This window comes from Acomys minous, assembly GCF_964271855.1.
Source record: "Acomys minous genome assembly, chromosome: 6".
NCBI classification, from domain to species: Eukaryota; Metazoa; Chordata; class Mammalia; order Rodentia; family Muridae; genus Acomys; species Acomys minous.
The window spans coordinates 129511766-129527424 of NC_140487.1; the positions used below are offsets into that span (position 1 = coordinate 129511766).

A 15659-nucleotide genomic window follows, 5' to 3' on the forward strand; every position below is an offset into this window, starting at 1 on the left:
GGAGCAGGCTGGGGACTCCTAAAATCAGCCAACAGAGAGAAGACTCAAGAGAAGCACTATGGGAGCGTGGGCCATGCTGTGTGGAGTCTCACTGATCTGTGTGCTGGACCTAGGTCAGCAGAGTGTGGACGAGGAGCCCAGCTGTGGCCCTAACAGCTTCCAGCATGGGACTGGCACCAACACACGCTGCTGCAGCCTGTGTGCTCCAGGTAAGGCAAGGAGGGGGCGGTGCAGGAGCCAGGATGTACAGCAGCACCCTTCCCCATTACGCAAGGAGGGTGGGCACAGGGACACGGGAGTGCGTAGGCAAACTTTCTCGGTCTAGAGCCTTGAGTCTGGAGCTCTGAGAAAGAGGCAGAAGGTGTCTATCCTGGCTAGCTCTTCAAGATCAGAAATGTGAGAACAGGGGCAACAGAAACTGGAATCTTCTCCCTCAAGAGGGATCTGGAGGGGCTGGAGAGATGGCTCAGCGGTTGAGAGCACTGACTGCTCTTCCAAAGGATCCAGGTTCAATTCCCAGCACCCACATGGCAGCTCACAACTGTCTATAACTCCAAGACCTGACACCCTCATACAGACATACATGCAGGCAAAACACCAATGCACATAAAATAAAAAATTAATTTAAAAGAAAGAAAGAGTCCAAGGTGAAAGAGGACCACCCCAGGGACTGTCAGGTGGGTCAAACCTTAGCTATCACTGAAGCTACGGGTCTGTCTGGGTTGGTGTTCCAACACTCTCCTCTGCCCTGTCCACTGTCTGTGACTTATAGTTGTAGGTGTAGGGCGTTCTGGGGACCCATCAAAGAACAATATCTCAGCACTTAACCTGCCATGCCTCCAGTGTAGAAAGGGGCAGCTCTGAGGGCCCACATCTCTGTGATGGAGATGTAGACAGTAGCTTCTGAGGTGTTCCTAGTACCTTGAGGGACAATGTAGGGTGGAAATAGGGCAGCATGGGCCCAGGGACCTTAGGGAACCCCCAGTGGGTACTAATGGGACTTATGAAGCCACGACTTTGGAGCAGTGGGAAGCATGCATATTAGCAATCAGCCCTCTGAGATGGAACCCTGCGCTGGACAAAGTCTTGCCCTGGGGTTGATTGAGAATGGAGGCATAGCACCCTAACCATCTGAAGGACCAGAGAGGCTCTGCCTAGCAGCTGAGGCTTGTTCTTGCCTAGGCGAGGAGGCCTGTCCTAAAGGAGACTGCGTGTGTGCCAAGCCAGAGTACCACTGTGAAGACCCTCAGTGCAAGACCTGCAAGCACTACCCCTGCCCACCAGGCCAGAAGGTGCAGACTCATGGTATGTCCCTGGGAGACGGCTGAAAGCCACAGACCATGACAAGCTAACCGTGAGTTTGATGTAGATGTCCAGTGAGCACATGTAGATGTGAAAGAATGCTTGCAAATATAGGGCTCATGGGCATATCTTCTGGGTAGGCAAGGACCTGCATCCTAGATTCCAGAAGGGATAGATGTGCCGAGTGCTCTCAGGGAACAATGGAGCACATCTTCCTGTTTTCCTGTTCTCCATCAGAATGAGGCTGCTGAAGTCTCTTCAGCGCTGGCTGTGAGAGGTGGTGGGGACTGCCCAGGTGCTGGTCTGCTCTCAGACTATTATTCTGACTATGGCTAGTAGGTCTTAGCACTAATTCTGTCCATCTTCATAGGGACCAGTGTATCACGCCAGTTCCGGGATAAGCATATATGGTACTGCCTATCCAGGCCTTAGTGTTGTGGACCTGGTGAACGGCTAGACCCTAGTCTGACTCCCTCCTCACTAACCCCAGTGGCCCTATAGTCTATCTGTCTGTCTACAGGGAATATTAAGTTTGGCTTCGAGTGTGTTGACTGTGCCATGGGCACCTTCTCGGCAGGTCGCGAGGGCCACTGCAGACCTTGGGCCAAGTAAGTCTTGGATGAGTAGCATCGGCCTATTCTGAGGGAAGCCTCTCTTATCCATCCCTCGTAGTTACCCCTAGGAGCTCCCATTCGTCTGTCAAACAGCCGCCCTTCTACTGTGGCTACTTGGTAACCTTTGCGTCTGTGTCCCAGTTGTGCTCAGTTTGGATTTCTCACCATGTTCCCTGGAAACAAGACCCACAATGCTGTGTGCATCCCGGAGCCACTGGCTACTGAGAAATTTGGCCATTTGATTGTCATCTTCCTGGCCATGGCAGGGTGCCTCCTCTTCGTAACCACAGTCCATCTCTGCCTGCACATTTGGCAGCTGAGGAAGCAGCACATATGTTCCCGAGGTCAGTTCTGTCCCAGGGAAGAGGGGGAAATGTGTCTTTTTTTTTCCCCCTGAGACAGGGTTTCTCTGTGTAGCCTTGGCTGTCCTGGACTCACTTTGTAGACCAGGCTGGCCTCGAACTCACAGAGATCTGCCTGCCTCTGCCTCCCTAGTGCTGGCATTAAAGGTGTGTGCCACCACACGCAGCTGGGAAAAATGTGTCTTAGGCCACTTGCTGACCAGAGTTTCATTGCAGAGACCCAGCCACTCCTGGAAGCGCAGCTACCAGCAATTGAGGATGTTTCCAGCTTCCAGTTCCCTGAGGAGGAGCGTGGGGAGCAGATGGAGGAAAAGTGTCATCTGGGGGACCGGTGGCCATGAGGACTATTCTCCCTCTGTACCCAATGCCTGACCCTCCAAGACTTGGCCAGATCTACCCTTGGTGAGAATGAGGGTTGTGCTGTGTGTCTCCCCTGGGCCTGGCCCTCCTCCCTTCTGTGATGGTGGAGGTGGGTATAAGAGGCCAATAGTGGAGAGTTACAGGTGGTGTTGTAAAGAGCAGTGACTATAACTGGGCCCTATGGCTGCCTTCCTCTTCTGCCAGCGTTGTTGGGGTCGGATCTTTGGACCCTCCGAGAGCATCATGTGCTCAGCATAAGATCTTGTACAGATGGTTTTTTAATAAATACTTGTCTAGTAACCTGAGTGGCTGTGTTCTAGGGACAGAGGAAAACAAGGAGCCCAGGGCTGCGTTTAGGAACCTCCCTTGTCATCCTATGCCTATAGTCATTCCCAGGTATAAAATGGAGCGGTCAGTCTGGTGATAAAGGCCCCTGCCCATAAAACCTGATGACCTGAGTACAGTCCCTGGGGCCACGTGGTAGAAGTTGTCCTCAGACTTCCCACATGCACACACAAACAAAACGCAACAGAAACTTTAAGAATAATTTTAATCAGCACTCGGGAGGCAGAGGCAGGTGGATCCCTGTGAGTTCGAGGCCAGCCTGGTCTACAAAGGGAGTCCAGGACAGCCAAGGCTACACAGAGAAACCCTGTCTCAGAAAAAAAAATTTTTTTAAAGGGAGGGGCATCTGAGGCCTGTCTTCAGTGCTCCCTCTTGGTGACAGTGGTAGGAGCACAAGTCAAGGTTAATCTTGGCCACAAACCCTCAGTAGAGACTATTAAACTAAGGAGGCTTTTAGAAAGTATTAATCTACACTGAATACCTGCCTTTGTTTCGTGTGTGTGTGTGTGTGTGTGTGTGTGTGTGTGTGTGTGTGTGTTCATGCCTTTGTGTGTTTCTGTGCATCATGTGTAACTCTTTGGAGCAGGAATTATGGACAGCCATGAGCCACCAGGTGGGTGCTGGGAACTGAACGCAGATCTTCTGGGAGAGCAGCGGATGCCCCTAACTGCTGAGACCGCTCCCCAGTCCTTCTCTTGGCTTCTGGTCCAAATTGCTCCCCTCACCTCTGTCTGGTCCATATTAGGCAGCCATGTATTTGGGCTACTGCCCTTTGGGATGCCTGTGGAAACTGGGTTTTGATGGCACCTTAAGACATTTACCCTGGCCAGGCGTAGTGAGTGGTGCACGCCTGTGATCCCAGCACTCAGGGAGGCAGAGGCAGACAGATCTCTGTGAGTTTGAGGCCAGCCTGGTCTACAAAGCAAGTCCAGGACAGGCAGTGCCACACAGAAAAACCCTGTCTTGGAAAAACCAAACCAAACCAAGAGCCAGCCGTAATAGTATACGCCTTTAATCCCAGCACTTGAGAGGCAGAGGTGGGCAGATCTCAGGAGTTTGAGGCCACCCTGGTCTACATAGTGAATTCCAGGACAGCCAGGGCTACATAGTGAGACCTTATCTCAAAGGAAAAAAGAAAAAGAGATCCAAGAAGGTCTATTTGGCATGGAAGTCCAGGGAGTGACAGGCCAGAGGGAAGGAATCTTAGTGGCACCCTGGAGGCATCTGCACACTGGGCACTTACTCTGCCCGTCTTCCCCCTTAGTGCCTCTTGTTTTATCATTACCTTATAGCAGGCAAATGGGGACCAGAGGGTGTATCTGATGCTAACAGCCCCATCTACACGCAGGCTCCTGGGAGAGACTGGAGAAAAGATGGAAAAATTACCATGGAAGTGGAGGACATTGGGATCAGAACACGAAGAGCTCAGGGCCACACGAAGTCCCTTGGGGATGTCCAGCATCCTGATTGCCTGGAGCTGCCTCTTCTGTCCCTACTGGGTGGGTGAGGAGTCAGGCACAAGCTGCAAAGGCTTGAGTCAGCCTGGAAAGGGAGGTGGGGTCCTGGGGCATCTCCCAGCTTGCCTACCACACCACACCTCTAGGTTCTGAGCCACAGGCAGTTTGCACTGGAACTGCCACAGGTGGGGCATCCCCAAATAGCGTGACGTGTGCAATACCCACAGGCTGCATCTGCTGGAAACTCCTCCTGTGGGCGACTGATGGGTGTGATACAGAGATGGCGGGAGATTGTGCCGGTAGGGTGAGGGAGCTGTAGCCTCTGCTGTACCCTTGCCTGTCCCCCGCCCCACCCCCCACCCATCCCACTCATGTCCACCTCACGGGTATGGGATGAGCTGTGCCAGCCTGTCAGATCTGGGGATTTCCACTGAGCGCTGGGAGCTGTGCAGGGCCTGCTCAGGTCCCACGGACTAAGGCTGAGGCTGAGGGCCTGTAGTTGAGGGGCAGGAACATGAAGTCCAGGGGTGACGGAATGTGGGGAAGAGGACCTGCAGGAGATGTTCTGCTGCAGAGGCCACTCCAGACCCTGCCTTCTGAAGGCTGCCATCTGCCCACCTGCAGGGTCCGGCAACCATTGACAGCTAGGTGTGGCTCTGCCTGGCCTAGACTAGCAGGAGGGAGGCCTTGCTGAAATTCCCAGAAACCCCTACCCCTCGGTGGCTGCTCTCCAGTTCTTCAGGAAAACCACAGCACACACCCTTCACCTTGATTTCATAAGTTTTGTTCGGGCTCAGATAAAGGCCAGAAACCATCTCAGTTCCCAGAAACGCTTCCGGCCACAGCTGGTGGCTCCTGCCCAGCCTCCACCCTCTCACCTTGCTGAGAGAGAACCTATCTTTTACTCAGTGTGAGGCATGCCCCAGCTTGACAAAGAGACCTGTGTTATGGAAAGTGAGGTGCTTTTCCTTTTTACAACTGGACCACCTCGCCCCCAACTTCAGCTCCAGACAGCTGTCCAGAGAGCCCGAGGGCAGGTGGGTAATGACTAGCCCTAGCTGCTGAGGTGTATGCCCTCTGACCACGTCCCTCAGCCTGTAGGTCTTTCCTCTACTGGGCTTGGGTCACATCCCAGGGACTATCTCTCAGGCAGCCACTAGGCACTATGGGAAGCAGCTTATTTGCCCAAGAAGCTCCATGGGTTGGGATGTTTTTCTGAAGACCGGGGAGAAAGTGGAGTGGGTATTTAGGATGTCCTGAATCTGCCAGGTGGCTAGATGCTCAGATGCCCTACAGCCTCTCTCCCCCCAGAGCTCTATTTGGTCCTAAACGCAGGGCTCTGGAGGACTCACATGTGGACTGTAAAGGCGGATAGAGGAGCCATCATTCCTGTGGAGTGAGCGAGCAGGAGGTCTCAAACGTTTATTCACTGTTCTGCAGCTGCCAGGAATGAAAGGTAGCGATGGCCCAAGCCCTTGGGGAGCCTGTGGTTGACAGCTGCTCTGCTTGGACAGCACAGGTTACTGCCAATGGACATTTGTCACATGTCCCAGTAAAGGCTCCATGTCCCCCAGCATAGCAGTGGAAGCATCCCCCCTCCTGAGAGCTTTGTCCCCTCCTCTGACATCTTGAGACACCGTCCCCCTTCCCCCCCCCCCCCCGGGATGGGGGCCAGGGTTGCAGGTCCATGTGGCAGCTGAGAGCAGGAAATTTGATGCTGGTGATGCCATCAAGGGACACAGCTCTGACTTGGCCAGAGAAATGTGAGAAGGGGGAGACACTATGGGAAAGACTTGGAGGTGGCACAAATTGAGAATGTATTGACAGGTGGCCCCAAGGGACATAGCTATATCGCTCCTTGGATGCCAGCAGAAATGTGGCTGTGACCCAAATAGCAGATGTGGATTCATCAAGACCTTGGCATTTAGGCCCTGGAAAGACGGGTTGGTCTTCATTTTCCTAGCTTTAGTGGGCTTCAGATACCCAGAGACTCACAGGCCAGGGTCGGGGTCTTTGCAAGTGGAACCACAGATGGCTGTAGGAGACACTGGACTAGGTTACATAAGGACAAGAACGCGCTTAACGCTGCACCTTGTACCTTACGCTCTAGGCAGCAGCAAGAAGGCCCGGCGAGAACCCCGGGGTGGAGCAGGCAGTCTGCATGGAGACTGGATGTGGAGGGTGTGAAGAGATGTAGGGTGTTCGCAAGCCACACTGGGGTCTCCACGATTATTTCCTCTGGGACCTGCGCACCTCACTTTACCTCTTTGAGCCTCAGTTCCCTTTTTGTTCTGTTTAAGGTTTCCTGCACAGAACCCCCACTGTATGCTGGCCAGAGCAACAGCGGTAGACAGAGCCCTCTAGTGGTAGGCAGGCCATTGCGTCCCAGAAACCGCGCTGCCGCTGCACACTGTTGTGCCGGGAAGATCCCGCTACTGGAGGGATTGGTCTGGCGCTGGGTCCACACGCGGTGGAGCTAGGCTTGCTGTTTGGGACAGGTCACTTGGAAGGGCAAGGAAGCGGAATTGCCACCTTGGATATGCAAGAGAGTATTCCAGGTGGGCGGGGCCTTCTGGAAGTCTGTAGGTTGTTGTCTTTGGAGGTTTGTAAGGGTGGGATAGCTTGAGAGGACAGGGTTTGGCTGGAGGGACTTAGAGGCGGGGTCCTGGCTGCTTTGCGGTAAGACGTGGACACCTCAGAGGGAGGTGCACGAGCATTAGAGAGTGCAACCACCACCACGCCAGTTTAGCCTCCTCCTTCCTGGCCAACTTCTCCGTCCCTTTCATCTCTGACACAGTGCTTCACAAAGTGTCTGAAAGGCCAGAAGGTGGTGGGCAGGACGAGCCTGAACCCCAGCTCTGCACCAGAATAGTAATGGGAGAGGGTGGGTCTTCCTGGGGACTCCATTGAAGAGTAGGTGGGTCCCAGTGCCAGGCTGCAGAGGTCATGAAGGCAGGTCAGGAGGGTCCTACAGGATGAGTGACAGGCGCAAGCAGGGGCGCAGGATTTGGTGGGTTACCCCAGGGAAAGAAGGAGGCCGGTGGAGTTTTTCCCTTCCTGAAGGACCCACTTCCGTTCTGCATGCAGCTCCTTCTCCTTCCCCTCAGGTCAACCAAGGAGCAAGGAGAGGAGCGGAGACAGACGGGCTTGGGTCGCCCAGGTGGGATCGGCTTCTAGAGGCCGCATTTGTCACAAAGTAGCTTTTATAGGTCCTGGAGAGGGCACGGCGGCGCGTGGGGCCGCTGGATGCTTAGGGCAGCTAGGAGCCCCGGTGGCTGGTGCTCCTCTGTTCCTCCTCGCGCTCTTCCTCGGATGGTCCCGGGGAGGGTTCCCGGGCTGCGTCCCTGCTGCCTTCCGGGGACCCAGAGCAGACAGAGGGTTCGGACTCTGCTACCGAGCCACGGCCGGAGTCAGGCAGCCGTGATTTGCGGGAGGTGCATGTGGGAGTGCTCCTGGAAGGCCCTGGCTTGCGTGCGCCAGACCGGTCTGCGGGGGCACGTGCAGAGGATGCGGCTTCACAGGTGGGCCTGGGAGGCGGCGTTAGAGGCAGGCGGGCAAGGGGGCGCGAGCACCCCCCTATGCGCTGCCACAAGTCCGTAGTCTCGCCATTGTAAAGGAGCACAAAGCGGCGCTGTGACAGTAGAGGCAGCATCTTCTGACAATGCAAGCTCTTTTGGCAGGTCTCAAGCGCCAGGTCTGTGGGAGGCAGCGGAGGGACAAGGTTGAGAGGGCAGGGAGGAGGAAAGGGGTCCGTGAGGGATTGGATGTAGGTGGGTGAGGTGACAGAGAAGTTGGAGCAGAGGGCTTGGCTGCCACGCAGATTATGGAGTGTTGGAAAACTTGGAGGCAAGTAGGATGGGGTACCCAGAACTAGAAAAGAAATATATGGGAAAGCTGTTGTACGGGGCTGCCCAGAGCTCACCCAAGGTCTCCATAACCACTCCAGGGATCACCTCCTTCAGGACTTCACAATTGGTATGGAGGGCAGGGTTGGAATTCATCTCTAGCAGCCACACCTGTGACAGACAGTGCTCAGCGTCTCTCTCTCCCCACTACAGCCAGTTGGCCAGTTAAAAAGCTGGGATTCTGGTCCATATTAAGCCATATGGTTTGTCTGCTCAAGGAATTAAGACTCATCTTGAGAGCTGCTCAGTTCCAGGAGGAGATGAGCTTTATGGACAAATCCAAGTTTAGGGCTGAGTCCACCCACTGGACCTACTTAGGTGGTTGATGTACAGATGGGCCCTCCCTCCTTGCACTGCCTACCAGACCTCATCTTCCCAAGACAGCACCTTGAAGTTCTCATCAATCAGGAAATCACAGCCAATGAGGTCAAAGTAGCCCAGCTTGCACTCCAGCTTGGACTTGACAGCCAGGAAGCAGTGCACCATGATCTGCTGCATCCGCTTCTGTGGGTGAAGCAGGGAGGGTTCCTGGCTGTCACCTGTTGGCCCAGATGAAATATCCTAGGCCTGAACAGCCACACCTCTCACCTACACGCTCACCCTCACGTGCACAGCTGCAACTGCCCACACTTTCACACGCTCAGAGTCACAGGCTCACAGTCAGAAACTCATTCAACAAAATCATGCGGCTTCTGCTGTGAGGCGGCTACTAAGAGATACAAAAGTGAAACAAATTAGAACTCACAGCAGGAGACACGGAAAACTAGAACATAGAAAACCCTGGTGAGAAAGGAACATTATAGCATTTCAAGTTTCCCTAGTTAGTTTTATCCCATATCTTTCACCTCAGTGAAAACCTTGAAAAATTTATCTCAGTATCAGAAATAGCAGAACACATCTAATTTACAAATAATTGTATTAGTTTTCATAAGTTTGGAGGTTTGTTGAAATATTCCTTTAGAAAACACCAAAGGACAGTTGAGTATCATCAATCAGAAAATATACAAATTCAAGAGGCTGGTCCAGCGGTGGTGGCCCACGCCTTTAATCCCAGCACTCGGGAGGCAGAGGCAGGGGGATCACTGTGAGTTCGAGGCCAGCCTGTTCTACAAAGTGAGTCAAGGACAGTCAACCCTGTCTTGAAAAACAAAAACGAAAACAAAAATTAAATGTAATTAAAAGTTTAAAGCATACAAAGTATAAAAGGAAGTGGACTAAAATTCCTGGAGTACAAAAATAGTGACTACAATTCTTAAAAAAAAAAAAAAAAAAGGGAGGTGGTGGTGGCAGATATGGTGGTGCATACCTTTTAATCCCAGCACTCGGGAGGCAGTGGCAGGCAAATCTCTGTGAGTTCCAGGCCAGCCTGATCTACAGAGCAAGTTCCAGGACAACCAAGGCTACACAGTGAGACCCTGTCTTGAAAAACGAGAGAGAGAGAGAGAGAGAGAGAGAGAGAGAGAGAGAGAGAGAGAGAGAGAGAACTTGCTTGTGCTGACCAGGCTGATCCCAAACTCACCTGCCTCTGCTTCCCCAGGACAGGGATAAAAGGCATGTGCCAACCAACACCCAGCTCACCATGTGACTTTTATTGTCCTAAAACTATACACACAAGACTGGCTTCAAACTTAGAAATCTGCTTGCTTCTGTCTCCCAAATGTTGGGATTAAAGGTACGCACCACCATGCCCAGCATAGTAAAATTAATGTAAAATACTGTAAATGTATGTAAACCAAACACATTATTTAGCTAAGGAGAACTGGAAAAATCCCTAGGAAAAGCTAATAAACTAAATAGAAAAATATTTTTTAAATTATAGAAATATTAATAGACATCAATCAAATGAGATTGAGGGGGTGGCTAGTGACAACCCTCCCCACAAAAGGAAGTCCAGGCTGCTTCACAGGGTGTGTCAATTTATGGGTTTGTTTTTCTCACTGTAACAAATACCTGAGAGAATTACTTTCATGGAGGAAAGATTTTTGCTTGTTTGTTTGTTTTTGAGACAGGGTTTCTCTGTGTTGCCCTGGCTGTCCTGGACTCGCTTTGTAGACCAGGCTGGCCTTGAACTCACAGCGACCCACCTGCCTCTGCCTCCCGAGTGCTGGGATTAAAGGCGTGCGCCACCACCGCCTGGCTAGGATTTTTGCTTTATAGTTTCAGAGAGTCCCATCTGAGGGTCTCTCAGATTTGATCAGGGCAGACTATCAAAGCAGTGAGATAATGTGGTGGGGCCTCTTCAGATAGACCTCAGATCTCTAAAACCGTGAGCCAGAACAAGCCTTTCCTACAAATCATCCTACAAATCAGTTGATCACCTCAGGTGTTTCATATAGTGAAAGGGAGATGATAGATCTGATATCAAAATCAGATAAAGGTCAGCATTACTTATGAGCATAGACACAAAAATAATTAAATACAATAAAATTAAATTCAGAAGTACATATTTCATTGATTAGAATAAAGGAAAACTAACACAGGACCACCTTAATCAGTACAGGAACAGCATTTCACATCACTCAGCATCCTACCCTTAAAAAAATGCTTAGTAAACTAGAGAGAAAAGAGAATTCATGAGCTTTCCCCTCCTATCAGAAGTACCACTTTTGCCATGTCAACTTGGTATTTAAAATCACATGTGGAGCAACTACACATGCTCTAGTAACTCCCAAAAGCCAAGTGTCTAGCCCAAAGCCTGGGCACTGTGCACAAAGAACCCAAAGCCAGACTGACCGTGAAGGTGGTGAAGACCCAATCTCTGGGGAGGCCCTTGCTCTTCCTAAACTTGTCATTGATGTATCGGTTGAGGTGCTCCATGCTCCACACAGTACCCTCTTTCAGTAACATGTACAGGGGGCTCTTCTTCTGCATGAACTACAACAAAAGCAGGACCTAGAGGTCACCTTTAAAGGAACCTATGGAGCTGGAGAGATGGCTCAGAGGTTAAGAGCACCGCCTGCTCTTCCAAAGGTTCTGAGTTCAATTTCCGACAACCACATGGTGGTTCACAACCATCTACAGTGAGATCTGCTGCCTTCTTCTGGCCTGCAGGTGCATATGCAGGCAGAACACTGTATATAAATAAATAAATCTTTAAAGGGACCATAGGCCTCACCGTGACCTCGTGACCCTCACAGCAACTCTGTCACCACCTCCTCACTGACTGTGAGACCCTTGTGTATACACCTTTATGCCTTGAAACTTCCCAGTCAGCAAATCCCCACAGAGCCAGAATAAGGATGTGTGCCAGACTCTCCCATTGGGCCTTTGGTCAGCACACCGATAGTAGCCGATTCAAGGATTTAGGCTCTAAGGTACTAAGACACCTGAGTCTCTGTCTGGGGCAAAGGCATGAGGCTGCTAGGCTACTTCCAAGCCTGGGCAGGCAGACTTTAACTAGACCCTTCCTCAGTGTCCCCAGATGAGGATGAGTCATTCTCTGAGCTCAATCACACCTACCGGAAGAGGACTTCTATAAGGGGTTCTCACCTGATTGGTCAAGTGACCACCGAGGTCACTGGAATGAAGATCATACAGGCTGAGGGTGAGGCGGGCATAGCCATGGCCAAAGAAGACCATGTAGGGCATGGCACAGGCAATGAGCAGGTAGGAGCGCACGTCAAACTTCTTCCCGTCGAGCAGCAGCGGGTTCTGGACATATCTAGGGGGTACCACAAGGGGCACCTGGGGCTGAGTTGCCTGGCCAGCTGGCCTACACCTGTCATCTCCACAAGGACCACTTCCTCATTGCCTCCCACCTGTCCCAGGCATGGCCATTGCCTGAACACTGTCCATGGTTAGAGGACTCTGAACTGGTCAGGGGAATTAGAAAGAGGGCCTCATAACCAGATCTTTACCACCCATTTGCAAGTGTCTGGGCCACCTTAAGGTGCAGCTCTTACTAGGAAGCATATGGGAGCCGCCTGGGCCCCTGTGGCAGGGAGGGGTGCCTGGAGGAGGAAGGCTGACATTGGACCATGAGCGGGGGAGGGGCATTTCACATAGGAAACTGCGGGTCTTCGAGGCTTAAGGTAGGGAGAGCATGCTTGGGACTGCCCTGTGGAAGGGGAAGGGGGCAGCAGGTAGCGGCTGTGGCACAGGCTGACTCTACTGGGACCTTCCTAAGGGTGAGCTGAGCTTTCCCTCCTAGTCCCAGGTGAAACTGAGCATCTGGGCCCCACTGTAGGCAGACGAGCCAGTGGTCAGCTCTGTGTTGCTGTAACTGGCCGGCTGGGCTGGAGGATAGAGAAGACAGTTGCAGGGCGGAGGACAAAAGGACCAGACCCTTGTTGACCAGCCCTCCCTAAAGCCTGTGTTTAGGGGCAGTGTCGTCGGCTGCCCTAGCTAAATGTGACACCTCCCCTGCATAGGCTATGGGGCTGGAGGTAAGCTGCCTGAGGCAGGTTGGTCGGGTGTTGGAGGTGCTGTGGCCTGCTATGGCCAAGGGCTTCTCTGCTGATTATCACCAGCGCTCACAGGCACCAGCCAGCCTGTTATCCCTGCTGAGACCCGGGCCCTTCCTGGCATCCATGCCCACACCTCTGCACCACCCGCGCCTGAGGTGCACGGAAGGGCATCTTGCGGTAGATGGGGTCGTCCTCAATGCTCTGGGTCTTGGCCTGCAGGGCAGCAGCCTCCTCCTGGCTCCTGATCAGAAAGATGCCCTTTCCCTGGTTGGAGGCCGTGGGCTTGCAGATCCATATCTGGGTTTCTGCAGGGAGTAAGCCCTGAGCCTCTGGCCCTGAGTTCTCCCTGCCCCAACCATCCCTCACCCCACTATCCTTTCCCTCAGCCCTGAGCATGCCAACCTCGCTGGCTCCAACCCTGACCCTACCCTGATTTCACCGCCTTGCTCCAGGTCAGAGGGCTATTCCTTTGTCACACCTTGATCACACCTATGATCCAGCTATGGCCCTGGCTCTGCCACACCCCTACCTCTAAGGCCACAACCCTTCTTCCTCCCACCCCTCAACACCAGAAACCACCAGGCCCCAAGCCCTGGTTTCACTTTTCCTTTCAAGAACTATTCCACCGTTTCCAGGTCTGGCCCTGCCCCACCCTGCTAAGGGTCCTGACCTGATCTTGTCTACCCGTCTAGTGTGCCTGGCCCTACTCAGGGGTCTCTCACCATCAAATAGAGTGAAGAAGGCCTGTCTCTCATCCCTGATGTCCAGCCGATAAGTCTCTGGAAAAAACTCTTCCATTTTCAGGACCCTTTGGGAGAGCAAGGATGTAAAGACGTGAGGAGGGCTGTCCTCCGCCTCAGACTTGTCCAGTGATCTGGTCGTTTGACCTGCAGGCTAGCTGGAAGGGGCATTTACTGCTGTGTCCTCCAGCCTTCTCAGCTATTTCCTTTTCTCACACTGTGCCGTGTAAAACATTCTTTTCAGTGCTTTCAGTTTCTCTGCTGCAGCCGGCCTTCTAGCTGCCGACCTACTGCGTGGTTCCTCTGTGTCAGCTCTCTTCTATGTGGGTTGGTTTCCAGTGCCAAGACAGTGCCTGGCATAGAACCATAGTCTGCCTCTGAGCTCCCAAACTGCCCTTCACGTTATCTATGAGCAGGTCGCACTGAGTGTTGCTCTGTCCCAGCTGTCTACCTCTGTGGCCCAAGGCATCCTGCGCTGGTCTGTTTGAGTTCCTCAAGGACTGATACCTCTGTTCCAAATCTGCATCCCCAAGGGACATAAACCCTGGTGTGGGGGTAGCTCTCTCCAGGATGATTGGAGGTGTGGGTGGGGTATGCAGTGTGGGAGTACAGGTGGGCTGATGGGTGCCTCGGGAGAGTGGCTCTGAGTTGCTGGTGGGAAGTTGGTAGGAAGCAGACAGCTGGACGCACAGATGTCAAGATGGTGTTATGGTTGGCTATGATCTAAATGCTGCCTTGAGGAGGGGGCATATGGTTGGATGAGTGGATAGATCTCTAAATAAATGTTTGTGTGAACGAATGGCTGGGCAAGTAATCAGTGAACCAGGCAGTGGTCCTGCTCCGCTTTGTGGTAGGGGCAGAGGGAATTGGATGGATGGATAAGTAGTAGGAACAAAGTGATGCCAAAGTGGGTGGGAGCAACGGATGACTTCTGGGGACATCCATGGGAGGCTGTTGTGGACATAGAGTAAGGAATGGTGGGCATGCATTTGAGTGGAGGCAGACTGGTGACCAGTGGGGAAAGAACGGAATATATGAAGGACAGTGATTAGGGTCAGTTACAACTGGCATCTTGGAAAGGACAGTCAAATGCTGAGGGCTTGCAGAGGGAGTAGTGAATACATGAAATGGGGGAAATGGTCCTAGATGACAGATGGAGGTAGAAGTGGGTGTGCCTCTGGGGCTGGGCAGGATGGGCTCACTTGGCTTGGGTGCTGGGAAGCAGCCTGGCTTTGCTCAAAGTGCGTGAATGCTCCCGCAGAGCACTGAGCAACCCGATCTTGGTGGTAAGCAGCTTGTTGTTAGGGAGCTGGAACAGCAACTGCTGGCCTGGCAAGACAAGAAGGGTCACGTGGGTGGTGCCTGGAGGCTGTGCCACACCTCCCCCCCTTCAGGGAGCGTCCCTTGCCTTCCCGGAAGCTGCAGTAGTTATCCCTGCACTTGATTTCACACCACTTTAGCTTGTAGTCCTCACAGCGGCTGTCCTGAGTGCGTTGCCAGCCCTTGCTCTCACAGTAGTTGCTGATTCTGTGGGATACAATGAGAGAGGAAAGCGCAGAGCTGGGGCAGCTCGGACCGCGGAGCCGCCAGGGAAGGGCGCGGAAATGCTATCTAACATCTGAAAAAGTACAGAGCCTTTTAAGCTAATACCAAATGATTTTAGCAGTACGGATGGTAGCAATACAAATGGCTTATCTGAAGTCCATAAAACTCTTTGGAAGGGACTTAAGAGATGGGGCTTTCTGGTGTGACCCACTCCCGGAGACGGGATTATACTCCTCTGAGCAAATGGCCAGAAAAAAAGGAACAACAAAGAAGGTTAAATTTTGTGTGTCCTGGTCCTGGCGCCTTTCCTCTCCGTAGTCGTTTGGATTTTAGACCCCTCCCTGCTTCTCATGTCAACTATAAGAAGAGTTCCTCGGGCTGGCGGCGTCCGGGGTCGTTTCTGAGACCTTTGAATTGGGGATCGGATGCGACCCAGTGCCTGGGGCTGAGTAAAAGATTCTCTTGTATTTACAGCAGTCTCGGGTTGATTTCTCTGGTTCTTTTTTGGGGGATGATCTGGGCGCAGCAGCAAGGCAATATTAACTGGGCACTTGGGGTTCCCTGAGGAAGGCAAGGCAGGTGTGGCTGCCTACAGCAGCATCTTGGGCTAGACCCAGGACAGG

At 52.6% G+C, this 15659-nt stretch overlaps 2 protein-coding genes across 11 annotated transcripts in view; one reads left to right on the forward strand and one right to left on the reverse strand.

The window, feature by feature from the left end:
- TNFRSF18 (TNF receptor superfamily member 18) lies at positions 1-4476 on the forward strand. Of its 2 annotated transcripts, XR_014779751.1 has the most exons (6): positions 1-209; positions 1183-1305; positions 1823-1910; positions 2058-2260; positions 2495-2680; positions 4332-4476. XR_014779751.1 is itself a non-coding variant. In XM_084784704.1 (5 exons), exons 1-5 carry the CDS (start codon positions 59-61, stop codon positions 2617-2619), a joined length of 690 nt encoding a protein of 229 aa, XP_084640830.1. In that variant the 5' UTR covers positions 1-58; the 3' UTR covers positions 2620-2932. The 2 variants fall into 2 exon arrangements, 1 of the variants encoding a protein (XP_084640830.1); XM_084784704.1 differs by lacking the exon at positions 4332-4476 and having other exon boundaries at positions 2495-2932.
- Positions 4477-5868: 1392 nt separating this feature from the next.
- Positions 5869-15659, reverse strand: part of TTLL10 (tubulin tyrosine ligase like 10) — a 54745-nt gene continuing 44954 nt past the window's right edge. For 6 of the 9 annotated variants that reach the window (XM_084784700.1, XM_084784703.1, XM_084784702.1 and 3 more), the window contains 9 exons: positions 14900-15018; positions 14694-14820; positions 13474-13559; positions 12885-13056; positions 11835-12006; positions 11079-11219; positions 8712-8849; positions 8363-8456; positions 5870-8136 (listed from right to left, as the gene is read on the reverse strand). In XM_084784700.1, the coding sequence (XP_084640826.1) occupies positions 7700-8136; positions 8363-8456; positions 8712-8849; positions 11079-11219; positions 11835-12006; positions 12885-13056; positions 13474-13559; positions 14694-14820; positions 14900-15018 (1486 nt within the window). In that variant the 3' untranslated portion in view covers positions 5870-7699. Of the gene's footprint in view, positions 8137-8362; positions 8457-8706; positions 8850-11078; positions 11220-11834; positions 12007-12884; positions 13057-13473; positions 13560-14693; positions 14821-14899; positions 15019-15659 lie in introns of all 9 variants that reach the window. The other 3 variants (XM_084784699.1, XM_084784698.1, XR_014779750.1) reach the window with 3 other exon arrangements.